The sequence below is a fragment of the Struthio camelus genome, chromosome 1 (genome assembly GCF_040807025.1).
Source record: "Struthio camelus isolate bStrCam1 chromosome 1, bStrCam1.hap1, whole genome shotgun sequence".
Lineage (NCBI taxonomy): Eukaryota > Metazoa > Chordata > Aves > Struthioniformes > Struthionidae > Struthio > Struthio camelus.
Window position 1 is genome coordinate 200,403,522 of NC_090942.1, and position 13,737 is coordinate 200,417,258.

General features: G+C 36.3%; 1 protein-coding gene across 3 annotated transcripts in view; it reads right to left on the reverse strand.

The window, feature by feature from the left end:
• Positions 1-1,776: 1,776 nt before the first annotated feature.
• The window catches only part of PAN3 (poly(A) specific ribonuclease subunit PAN3), an 85,955-nt gene continuing 73,994 nt past the window's right edge, over positions 1,777-13,737 (reverse strand). For all 3 annotated transcript variants that reach the window (XM_068930169.1, XM_068930168.1, XM_068930167.1), the window contains 5 exons: positions 13,129-13,268; positions 12,094-12,223; positions 8,892-8,956; positions 8,015-8,153; positions 1,777-4,760 (listed from right to left, as the gene is read on the reverse strand). In XM_068930169.1, the coding sequence (XP_068786270.1) occupies positions 4,620-4,760; positions 8,015-8,153; positions 8,892-8,956; positions 12,094-12,223; positions 13,129-13,268 (615 nt within the window). In that variant the 3' untranslated portion in view covers positions 1,777-4,619. The remainder of the gene's footprint in view (positions 4,761-8,014; positions 8,154-8,891; positions 8,957-12,093; positions 12,224-13,128; positions 13,269-13,737) is intronic.

The window sequence follows — 13,737 nt, forward strand, 5'->3', positions numbered from 1 at the left end:
GATCTTCCTTGCCAAGAGATCATTAATTTTTAACTATAATTTACTGCACTGTCTCTTGCTGGAGAAGTGTATTCTATCTTGATCAAAACAATTGGAAATTAAAAGCAGCGTTTAACTCCAATTCAGCTGAAATAACTGAGGGATAATGCATCTCTAAAAGGAAGCGTTTGCACAGTGTAAATATATAAATATGCTTTTTGTGCATAAATATTTAAGAAAATTAGACTACAAAAGTTACTTTTATATGAACTCCAAGTTTCTTTGGATGTGAATAACTTACTTTTATCTTACATTTTCTCTCCTAATATAATGTATTTGACTGCTAAATTCATATAATAAAGTTTGCTTTTGAAAGAGCGTACACAGATCTGCCAGGCTAATTAACCCAGTAAAGATAACCACAATAGACAATCCAGCTTTGGGCAGCACTAGCATGTACATCTGTCCATCAATCTATCAAATATGCATGGAAGGTACCCTACCCACAGATACAGTGATGGACACTTGCATTGCTCCCTATGTAAGTGAAATACACTAGATTCAGCATACTTCAGAGATACTTACTGCTGTCCAAAGGAGGAGAAAAAAAAAAAAAAAACAACAACACACACCACACACACCACCACACTCTACTGTCCAGGAAAATCGAGGTTTCATGGTGGAGAAAAGGAAATCCGTTGACAAATAGCCATTTAGCTGCCCCTTGGTCACTTCTGCAGCTAGAACATCTGGTATAGATGAAAGGACAACAAAAGAAGCTACAGTATCACCAACTCAAAGCCTGTTCTGAACCAACTGTGACATGAGTTACTGCATCCAGCCTGGTAGGTGTTTCTTCTTCTTCATGGGGATTCTCCGAGTCCCTGCCCCCAAAAGCAGATCCTGGCGAAGCTGCCTCCACTTAGATGTTCAAATGAGTGCTCTTTGGTATATAACATTAGATGATCTGAGTGGATCTCCAAGTCATGCTGCAGATATGACTATGCAAAAGCGCTGGAAGGAAACTGCGAAGAAACTTTCTCCAGAGAAATAGAGCGTTACGGGATTACCTACTGCTGTAGGAGGTTCTGTATCTGTTGCTATACATTGCTAAGAAAGACTGGAGACTAGATGAGTGCACCAAGCAAGCCTGCTGCAACTTCAGTCTCTATATAATGTTTCTAAATCAACAATGTAACTTAAGGGGCAATAACTCCATATGAAATACATGCAAGAAAAATAATCGACAATATCACACATCTTGCACAAAATTTCATGTAACATAAGGATGGTAAGAGTTGGATGGTACAGAAGATTTTACCCCACCTGTAAATCACCTTGCCTTTGGTGATGAACAATACAGAATAAATAATTCTGGGCACTGAAGCTGTCAATCACTCCATATGCAAGTTTTCAGAGACACTAATATACCTTTGGGCAAAAAAGCTCAATAAACATGGCAGTTAGCGTACTTCATTTTAATACAGTTTTCAGAATTAGGACTTGTCTAGTAAAGTAGAACTGATTGACAGAAGCAGTTACTACTTTGAGTTGGGAGTTAAGGAAGTGTGTATTACTATACTTCTCGTGTATAGTATCTATAAATTTTTGGACATCTGATGTGCTGTAAGTGGTAAACATTAAACATGCTTTGTGAATCATGATTGTTTAAGCTCCACACTGGAAACAAAGAGTGAATACCAAAGAAATACGATAGAATGAAATACAATTCCAGCACTAAAGTTGTGATGAGGTCTATCCGATTTCTGTACTTCACATGCTCAGAATAAGACTATGTTGTTTCTGGTATTCTTTATTAAAAATACTGCTGTACACATGAAGAATGAAAACAGGATTAAAGATGAGTAACACATATTGGGATCATGACATTAGAACTTAACATACTGGTGCTTTTTAGGGGAAGCTGTTGACACCTGAATTACTGAAACAAGGGCAAATCAAAAATACATAGGTACCCTCAACAAAATATTTACAATATAGTAAATACAGCAACAGAATTTAAAATAGGTACAAAAATTAAAATGACCAACATCACGTGATTTCAAAGGTTGTCCCTTCTGTGCTTTTAGCTGTAAAAATAGGAAGGTCAGAATTAAATTTCCCATCTGGGAGGGCACATCCTAGTGGTGCTTCTTTTTAAACAGAGATACACAATTCTTCCTATGAATGCATTAAACTACAACTTTAGGACAACCTTCTAAATGGAATTAAAATGGGGTAGAAGAGCTCTCCCCCCAAAAAACACCCAAGCTGAACTTCAGACTGTTCAAATCATTCCCAAAAATGGACCAAATGAAATAAATAGAAAACAAAACTTTTTTTTTTAATGTATTACCTGACACCAAATATTTTCTGGCTGACATTGTTTATGTATGAAAACTTATTAGCTGTCTACCTTTTTATTTTTAAACCAAGTCCTGAGGTTACTAGGGGCTGAAGCAAACTGACATTATGTAAGTACACACACGTTTGCAATTTAGACATGTCTCGCAGAGGGCGATTTGCTGGTCTAAAAAGGATGAGAATTCAAGCCCTATTTTACCCCTGCCTTGCACTTTCACAAAATATTGGTCCACAAATTAAATTTTCAAAGGTCCCCAAACCCCACAACCAAACAGATGATCCCCTTTCATTTTCAAAGAAAACAATACTGGAAAAAAACCTCAGCCCGCTTATAAATTAAGCATTTCATATTTCTTCTAGAATACAAGTACTTCTTTTTTGTACAAAAGAATTACAATATGATTTGTCAAAAAACATATAAAAAGACAGCTGCTCTTCCTCAAATACATGAGCTAATGATAAAAGACTGTTTTGCATGTTCACTTCTCAAAGTTCCTGTTCCTTTTACATTAAAAAGAACATTCTGGCAACTGTTATCGTTTGAATATTAAACATTATGTTCCTTTTAAAATTCATTCAATCAAAAGCAACAATAATCGATTTTAACTCAACAACTGATGCTACCTAATGTGGATTCAACCACATTTTCTAAAATGTGTAAAGCATGTCCCTAGTCTTCAAAGCTTTCGATGTGAAGAGAGTTGCTTTTCTTGATGCAAGTCTCGAGGCGGCGGATCATTTTAAAGCTTATAAAAGTGGACAGAGAAATATTAAAAACTTCTCTGAAAACTACAAATATTGAGAATTATTAAAATTGATGTCAGTAACATCAGTTGCAAGTGCTTAGAGTCTGTCCTGACCTTTTGAGTTTCCACATTTTCTTCATGGTGAGCACCCAGTGCTATTAAAACATTCAGTGCTGGGAAAGGATAGATACAGTCTTCACTACTGCTTTAAGAAAGGAAATTCCTACATATTTGATTTGGCAGTCTTCAGTATCAAAGTGTAGGTGTTTAACTACAAATCCCATGAATACCCAAGTATGGAGACAATTGCATGTCCAAATATTAGAAAGTTAATTGAGGAGGAAAATTCCATCCAGACTTTTGAGACTGAATTACTTCATGAATATTCATGTGTTGAGTATTATCAAAAGTAATATTACTTTGGGCTAAGCAGTGACTGCAAAGGCACAGCAGATCATTATCCCTCCAGATTCAGGCTGTAAAACTTGAAAAGCTCTTGATGCCAGACAACTGCTGTGTTTAGTTAATCTTCTTTTAACAGTGTCTTTGTATCTGTATCCAGTGTAGCGTACCATAATAAAGCTGTGGTTCAAAGAACAGAACTTTATACAAAAATTATATTGTAAATAACCTAAAGTAATACACTCCTGAAACTTCAGGCATTTAAACACAATTTCTTTTAAAAAAACTATTAAAAAAATTGCATAAATGTAAATGCTTCTGACTAGCACGAAAACGTACAAACAGTTTTTAAAAGGCGCTGGTTGTGTTTAGAGCAAATTTGATATGCTCCTTAAATTATAGATGCTTCTCATGATGCTATTTTCGTCACTTCGCTTAGACAATGTTTAAATCAAATGAGGGGATTTTTTTTTTCTTTTCCTCTTTTTTTTTTTTTTGACAATTCTCTGATACTTCACTTGATTGGTTTTAAAAAGTTTCATCTTCTGGTTCGTTTCTTTTTTTAAACTAACAGTGGGTGGCATACAGAGCTTGCATACAACACACTTTTACAGAGGTTACAAACTAAACAGTAATTGATAGAACACAATTTCTATTAAATTATTTACCTGGTCCTTTATGCTATTCTGGGTGCAAATAATATCAAAATGAATAAATTTTGCTATATCCTCAGTGACAAAAATGTATCCCAGAAATGTCCTTGCAAAGAGTTTCCCTTAATAAGTATACAATGTGGCAAAACTTCAGAGATCAGAAAAGTCTTAAAAAAATTAAAATTAGTGCATATACAAGTGGAAAAAATAAAAGCAGGAACATCATGCACCTGATGTGTTCCTTAATCTAAAATAAATTCTTCACAGATAAAGCCTCCAATGGCAGCCTTAGCTCTAGGATAAGTGAAACATTCTTCCCTTCAAGTAACAGTGTACCTGACTGAAGTGCAAGCAGCTTTGCTCATCTCCTGTTTGTTTCCCAAATGTGAAATGAGATGACAACAACAATTCAGCTGTAGTGCAATTTGCTATTGGTTAAGTTCCTCAGCAATGTCCTGCATGCTTTCAGCAAATACTACAACTGACCATTTGCGGCTGCAATCAGTTCTTGAAAAGTATTTTCAAAGCAGCGTTTTAAATCGCTGTAAGTTACCACAAGTACACTCTTCTCATCTCTGGAAATGAGGCTTATTTTTTCTGGCACACCAGCATCTAACTGTAACAAGAATGCAAAAGATAAAATAAAAGAAGTGTGAAAGAAATGGCAAAACATTTCCCCAATAACAAAAGCAATCGATTTCTTGGCAAGCACATTGTTTTGGTGCGGCTCAGATCTGCTAACAACACAGAAAGGAAGGATCTGAGCCGCACCAAAACAATGTATTTGCCAAAAAATCGAGACATTTTGGTCTTAACCTGATGGACATTCCAGACCTTTGGATTAGATTACCGTTGTTTTCTTCCCTTTTCATAAAGCTAATAACCCTAAAATACTATCTTCCCTGGATAGAGAACCTAGCATAATTTCCATATAGTTCCTGATGTACAAAACATGCTCAACATTACATTTCCATGTGATTTACCATATAATTCACAAGCCTCCTGGGAAGCTGGTTAAATTATTTCTTGCCCATTCTAAAACAAAATAATGAACAGACCAGCCCCAAGTAGCCTGAATAATAATAGAAACCCAAACCTCACAGTTTTGGCAATACTGCAAACAAACCGGTCCCTATGTCTTTGATATGGTACATTTCTTCCCCTGTTTCAAGAAAAACATCACCTAGTTCCAATTCATAAACAAATAGATGATTCAGGGTTAAAAAAAGATTAAAAGTCTGTTCAATATTCATTTTCACGTTTTTTCCTGATTTCTCAAATTCAGTATGAAAGTAATGCAAGAATTGAGCTGCACGATCTTCCAAGTGACTTCCATGCAACTTGCAACACTAATATTTCATTACATTTCCTATAACAAATGACAGAGACATTTTTTGTCTATTTAAAATATATTAAAATATATGAAGGTACTGCTGAATTCCTTTCATTAGAAAGCTTCAGAAACAGGAAAACAGTGATTTTGGATGCATATGTATATTAGGCATGTAACCTTAATCCTAATTCAGAATTCAGGTATAGATTAGTTTATCTGCTGAGGTCCCTCCCAACACTGTCTTTATGATCTCTTCACTTAGCAAGATGCGTTCATCAACGGGGAATTGTCAGACTCTTACAAAGCAAAATTTTCCTAGCTCTGTTTCAGTTGGTATATTGATATTTGCAAATATTTGACACTACAAACTTTCCTGTCCCACGAGGCAGAGGTAAGTGGGATACAGCATTATTGAGACAAGCTTTGGAAATACTACTCCAGCAGGTTTAAATAAAAGTACTGTCATGCTGTAATGAAGAGCAGGAAAAACAAATAGATTTTACATTGAGCTCTTGCCTGAGCTGCTGTCTGAGGCAATATACCAAGTTAGAAATTTGCATTTTTCTTGTAAAATAACATTCTGAGCAAGCACAACCCTAAAAGCTACAACTTCCCAAATTTAAAGTTTCTGCTTTATGAATAACTTCAGGACAAAAGAATGACAATTAGCTTTTAATTCTTGTAGAGTACGATAGCACTACCAATCTCTTTCAACATCCATTACAAAATGTTATCAAGATGAAGATAGCTTGTGAAATGCTGTCTACTGTCCACATTAGCATCATGCAAGAAAGTAGTGAATTATCTCAATGAAACTGGTAGGTGGAAGACCTGTACTAAGAAAGCCATATATATATATATTCCTCCTCTCCTCCTGGGGGGATCTCTCAGCTGAAAAGATTCCGAAAATGGCACAATTAAGAGAAGGGGGGGAAAAAAATCCCACCTATACTGTATGTATGTGTATGCGAAGTCTAAGTAAACAGGAATGCTCCTGGAGCATAGCAGGAAAGGCCAAATAGCCACTTCTACTAGTACATATCATGATTTCAGATAAGCTTTTAGAGTGTATTTCCAAAGTACAGTTCTGTAAGCCTTACTTTTTTGTGTGATGAGCCCACAACCACAGAAGAGAAGAGCCTCTGTTTAAAAAGGTAAGCCATGAACATTAACAGAACAACAAATTCTTTGACACAGTCTTTTCCCTGACCTATAACTTCAGGAACATTTCTCACTATAGATCTGTAGTGCTCTTTGTTTTCAAATCATGATGGCACTGCACTGGCTTTTTGACTATCAACATGCTTTCTTTTAACTGTCTTCAATTTTTTTTTTCTTTAGTCTTATCAATTTCTTTAATGTCCTTTTTAAAAGGATTGCAGATACCAATTAGCAAGATGAAGAGGAGGTTTAAAAAAATGCACATTTGTGATCTAATAGGAGGTAAAGCTAATTTAGAAGATTTAACTGCAGTTAGTCAGATGAGTCAGATGTTAGTAGTACCAAAGGATCTAAATACATTCAAATTTTTCTGGAAGTTGGTTGCTATCCTAATCCTAGAAAAAACACTAGCCACTACAACTGTATATTGTCAGCATCTGCATCACCATCCTCTATGCAGTGAGTGGAATGATCAAACAGCTATGAAAAAAGGATGAAATAGCAATTTATTCTCCTATGACTTATTGAAATTTGGTAAAATGGTGTCAAGTAAACTGAAAGCTGACCTATCAGTAAGCCTCCCCCCCCCCCCCCCAAAAAAAAAAAACCCACCACACAAGTCATGTGCTTTGTAATTTATGGAGCAAGACAAGAAGTTCCACAACTAATGAAGATCTCACATGACTCCCACTATTAATCATGAGAGCGCTCAGCTGAAATTTTGCTAGTGGTGCAGCTAATGGACAACTGCAAATTGCTTTGTTAAATCAACCTTGTAAAATGAAGGGCTGGAGAGGCTACAGGAGTATCAGAAATGGGCTTCAGCTTGTATGTCACAGAAATTTTCCCCATCATCTAAGACAGTGTTGCATTTTGCACAAAGCAGTATTGCAGCCTTTCTCTTGATGAGCCCTCCTATCTCCTACTCTGGGCAGCACAGTTTAGGAGAGGACCCTCTTGCTTTATAACCATCTTCTGTGATGACTATATCAGCAGAAACCTCCCCCAATTAAAGGGTTTTTATGGACCCTTTATGCTGTGTTGAAAGACCAGAGTAGCATAAAGGGACCAGCATTGCTTATTCACAGTATTCAATGCATTCTAAGATGAACAAGTTAATACTATATATATGCCATACTACATTACTGAATTCCAACTTTTAATATTAATGTACTACTAAGTTTATTTAAAATATTCATGATTGTTTGCATATTAGCTTAGTGAATACATTGCTTTCATCCAAAATAGGGGAAAAATAATAATCAGTTAAATCAACAGAATTAACCTGCCAATGACAACTTGCTTTGCAGTGGAACATTGTTTTTAAAGAAAGTTAACCGAAACAATTTTTAAAAGCTAACATAAGTACAGTGTACCTTGTTAAGACATGAGATAATGTGACTGAGGTCAATCCAAGGAGTACCCGCTTCTGTCACCTGATGGAAAAGGTGATCTCGAAAGAGCTTTAGCAAATACCTGTCTCCAGTTTCTGACCACGTTGGGTCTTTTTGAAACCTGGTGTAAAGCAAAGGCTCACATTAAACCTCAAAAAACAAAAAAAACAAAGAAAATCTCAAAACCAACATAAATCATACACTGACTGCTCAATCTAACCTAAATGATCGTACCGTTCTGCTAAGCCATCTGTTATAATTTGCAATTAAATTGCCATCTCTCTCTGCCACAAAGATAAAGGTGACATGTTCAAAGTTCCTCAACTTCACGTGAAGCTAATGCCTACCAAAGCCTGAAGAAAAGTAAGGGAAAAAAGTAGGAGTGATCTTTACCAAGTTTACCAGACAAATGTTGGAAACCAGCACTACAAACACAACTGTTCTAATCCAGTTCTATTGAACAGGATGGAAAACAGGCCATGAACACAAAATTGCTATATAGTAGTTGATAAACAACAAACTGATAATTAAGTAGATTAAAACAAGTATCCATGCCATTTGCTATAGTTATAAAAGGCTACTGATTGCCTCAAAAACTGTTTTAATTCACAACAGACCACTAAGAGAACCCATACTGAATAACAGAAGTAAATTTGGCATATCTGTTTGCCTCCTTCTCTTTTCCTTAATTTAATATTTTGGTGAAAGTTGCTTATCTCATTGTCTCAAGGGTTGTTTAGTACTCTTTTCTTCAGGGGTACAGATGGGAAAAACTCTTGATCTCAGATTTACAGTGAAAGAAACCTTGGATTACAAACTGAATCTTACATACTACACTACAAAAACAAGTATTTCTTACTCTGGCCTCTCATTGATTGTTCCCAATTTTGCTAGAAGCCTAAACAACCTTCCATTTTGCACCTCCTAGAAAACAAGAAATAGGTTATTAGTTGAAGTTTCTGAATGAAAGACAAAATTTAGACACTTATGAGGAAAAGCTATACAGCAGTAACGCCACTGAAGTGCAATGAATTACAATGATTTATTCTATGAAGATGATATACATTTTCAGAAAGAGACTGAACGCTTTATACTGTGTATTAGTAGTCAAATACTGATCTTAGCACTTCATATCCAAATTATAATGTGGAAATTTAACAACAGATGACATCTTGCTGTCCCAGCAGGAAGTGGATCAGGCAGTTCAATTTCTATGTGGAAACATAAATCTAGTCTCTCTTGCCTTCCTATACTCAGAGATATGTTAAATATAGTAAGGTTAGCAAAAAGAATACACTTATATACATATATATGAATATCATAACCTGTAGCTCTAAGTAGTGTAAGAGCATTCTCCATGTTCCCTCTCCTCTTGATTACCTGATCTACCAACTTTTATTGAAAAATGCTTTGCAGGTCATTATTAACACTATTTAGCAACAATAATAATCAAACTGCAATTGGAACTGCAGTTGGTTCCAAGTATCTGCTTGAAATAAAACAAATTTTAAACAAAAATTGACGCTACGGTAAGGTAGCTTATTTTTATCGTTGAGCAGTATGAATTCTGACTCCACCAATGACAGAGGTAAAGTAATCAGAATGAACTCATGCAAGAGAAAGAACACTAAAATCATGGATGCTTATAATATATGCAACTGAAAAATTGATTTTGTACTTTTTCCACATCACTTGGGGTATGGTAAGAAAAAATTGTATCTTTTATCCTAGGTTACATTGCACTTACATTGTACAGTGGATTAATCTTTCATTTAAGTAAAAGCTGCTCAAAGCTGGCAGGAAAAAAAAAATTCTCTTGCTATTATTCATATTCTCCAGTGGCCCAGCTCTCCAACATTATTCATGCTAAGCTGCATCTCACTCCATGCATGATCATATTGATTTCAAATGAATTCAGTCTGAAGTAGATTACTGCGTACAGTTGGGCAAATAAAGTAGGCCAAGGTGATAACAGCTTGACCTCAGACAAACAATAGGGAGCAAGATTCTTAATCCAAGTCTTAAAAAAAAAAAAAAAAAAAAAAAAAACAACAAACAACCCCCCCCCCCCACCACCACCACCACCAGAACAGCTTATACTTCAATTGTAGTTACAGTTATGGACTGACAGGATAGACTTTTACCTTATCCAGCTAGCAAAAGGTCTGTCAATATAGCATGCAAAGCTTAAAACAATTTTTGGTATGTGGCCAAATACACAAAAGGAAAACACATCTGTGAATGCTACTGCCTCGGAGATTCCCAGTCAACAGTGACAGAGAGCTGGGCAACAGCATTGGCTCTAAAACTTCCAGGTGGTCCATTAGCAGGCTTGGTAGCCAGTACGGCTGGGAACTCTTCTGTAGAGTAGGTTAGGGGACCTGAAAAACTGAGGGTTTGGATACTTGAATGCTGCAGCATGTAGATGATGGGAAGGTAAGGAAGGAAAGGAACAAGGAGTGCTAGGGTCATTGCCGTATCAAATATGAGAGACTTGGGAATAATGAATATTCACTGCTTCAAGAGAATACCAAGTTACTAACTACATACAAACCACTTGCAGCTTCACAAGTTCCTAAGCTGTAAATGACTGGATACTAGGAGAATATATGGGAGAAATATCACATGTGCTACTACTCTTCTAATGTTCTTCCCTAAGCATCTGCTTTAGGGCAATAACAAAGAGAGGATACCAGGCTAAACAGACTTAAGTGATACTGCAGCTCTGACATTACTAAGGATATAGTAGTACAAACAAGTTATGGTATGACAGCTAATTAGCAGCTGCTATTTATCACTGCCAAGTAAACAGCTGCTGCTGAACTGGGGGCTATGCAACACCTTGTATTTGTAGTGGCTCTGCTCTGTTGATAGCAGTTGCTGTCAGCACCTGACTGAAAATGCAGACTGCTTAATGCTGATTAAAGGACAACCTCCATTTTGGGCACGTGAAAGGGTCTACCTGCTCATATTTATACAGATGCATTGGGTGACCTTGACATGAAACGATCTTGACCATCTTCACAGCAGGTGCAGTGTTTTACCCTGCTAGAAAGAGCGAGCACCCCTCATCTAGGGAGATCTGCATCCAAAGCAGACACTATCCTGCTCTTCTATAGCACTTTCCCTCTGACAGATTTTGGTATCTTCTCACTAAGGAGGTAGAAACGGTTACCTAACAAGCCAATGCCATAGAAACGCAAAGAGCCAGTCCACCAGAATCCTGACTGTTAGTCTGTTGTTTCTTTGCAAAAGTTTCCAATGCAGGCATTTAGGGAAAAAAAGAAGTTAAAAGATGTTGATTAAACCCTTAAAAACTAAATACTATACCCTACATAAATCTTCATCAGTATGAAATCCTGCCATGCATTTCAGTCTTCTTACAAAATCCTGTGATCAATGGCTTCTGATGAGCAGACAAGGTAAGACTCAAACCCCTTCCTCTTCTATAAACGCATACTAACACAGCACAAAGTATGTACTTCCTTTGTGGCTGGCACTTGATACCTCAACTGAATTTGATTAACCAAACCCACAGAGCAAGAGGCGCAGGTTTCAGGGCAAACGAGGATGACAATCTTTACCTCCAGTATGTAGCATTCATTTGGAAAGGAAACAGTTACAAGATAAGGAAATGGACACTGGAACTCAAGTCTATCCAGGAATTTAAAAGTAGTAATTGCTGTAGTATCAACCTCCAATACAAACTACATTCTAGTGTGTGATAAGATGCATAGAATTATTTACTCAGAATACTGCTTTTTAACCATTCTATGAAGAACTTTTCCCCAAGACTGCTGGTTGGACATGAAGATGCTATTTCAGTTAAAGCCCAGGATAAGTATTCTTGGCCTAGTCACAGTCTAAAAGTAGTGGTTCTTGGAGCTTTTGGAGTTTGCATTTCTTGACCTCAGACTTCTTAAAACTTCAGGCAGATTACTTGGGTTGCTAAACAAACTGGGTCGGGGGGTGAGGGGGAGGACAAGAAAACTTCCCCTTTAAGGTATAGCTGTAGCAATCCTGACTATAGGTCTTCCTGTAGGAATTACTAAACTATTTACCTTTGCAAGGTCTTCCTCTATAACATCATTTCGCATTTGAGCGGCATCCAATTGAGTATAGAATCGCGCACCAATCATAGGCATGATATCATTTACACTGCGAAGTCTGTTTTGGTCAGTCAGCAAATACCTGCCAAAATATTCCCCCAAAAGGTTACTTGAACATGCTGCAAATGCCAGACTTCATCCAATTATAATTTTATAACTATTTGCCACTGATGTCTATTTCATACACAAATTGGCAACTGTAGTGCTTTGTTTTGTTTTGTTTTTTAAGAAAGGATTAACTAACAAAAAAACTTCTGCATTAACTTACTTGTATACTTCCAGTCACTTATTTATATAAAGCATTCAAAAAGCTAGGAGTGTACTTTCATGGCACTGCTTAGTTCACCCCATTCAAAGAGCAAGAGCATATTCAAAAACAGAGAAGACACGAAGATTAAGATTGTGAAGCAATGGCTTTCCAAACACAGGGGGACAGACATTTCTACTTTTCCCTCGTAAGCTGTAAGAGGGAAGGAGAAACACTAACTATATTTTTATATTTTAAAACAACACAAAATAATACACAAACTAGCACTGAAACCTTCTGTCTAAAAAAGTAAAGTGTCTATTTCTGAATACAGAAATACAGTTAGATACAAGACTAGCATGTTACTATGGCAGATAAGAGGCAATGAAAGTCTAGTATTGAAGACAACTTGAAATGCTGATGGCTCATATCTTGGTTTTCTGTTTGTTTTAAGTTGAATATTAATAATTCATATTAGAGCTTTAACACTTACTAAAGATAGGGCTTTTTTTTTTTTTTACTAGACATGCCATAAAAATACACATTATACAAATCAACTTTAAAAGACAACATTTAACAATGCACTGACTGTGCAGACAATGCAATGACAGCAATTACACCTCTAATCTTATTTGTGTCTCAAAATCTCCTTTTGACATTTTCATCTGTATTTTAAAAAACAATCCTTTAAGAGCTATATTTTATAAAACAAAACAGCAAGTGCGTAGTATCAAACTTACAAAATCAGATTCTTCAAATCAGAGGAATAGTTGATTGTCACCAGTTCCATCGCCTTCTGCAAATTCTCTCTCTGAATTCCTGATAAAGAATTGCAAGCCAAAGCCAATACAACTTTCCCCAAGGAGATCAGATCTGCTTGCTAGCAGGGAAAATAGAGGGAAGATTCAGAATATAGGTAAATATACCAATAGTACTAGATGGCATTTGAAAAGAGATAATACTTCAGTAACCTTTAGAAGAATCTGAACAACCAAAGTAAGTGCTATTCAAAACATACAGATCAATACAATTCAAGCAATTATTATGTACAGAGGAGAATCTGTCTTGACAACAATTTCTAGGCATTATATTTATCTTTAAACGAATAAGATGTACCTGTTTTTAGTGTAAGAACAGTCCTGGAGAGAACTCAAAGTGAGCAGAAACTCTGAAAACAGACTCTAACCATCCACACGCTCATCCCTGAGGAATCAATGAGTTGGCAGCAAATAGTGCAAGTTTTCTCGATATGGCATGCAGAACAATGTGGCAAGAGTTATTTGTTAAACCAGAAACAATCTGTTGGATTTTTTTTTTCTAGTACAGCCAAAGGAAACTCATAGGAGTTT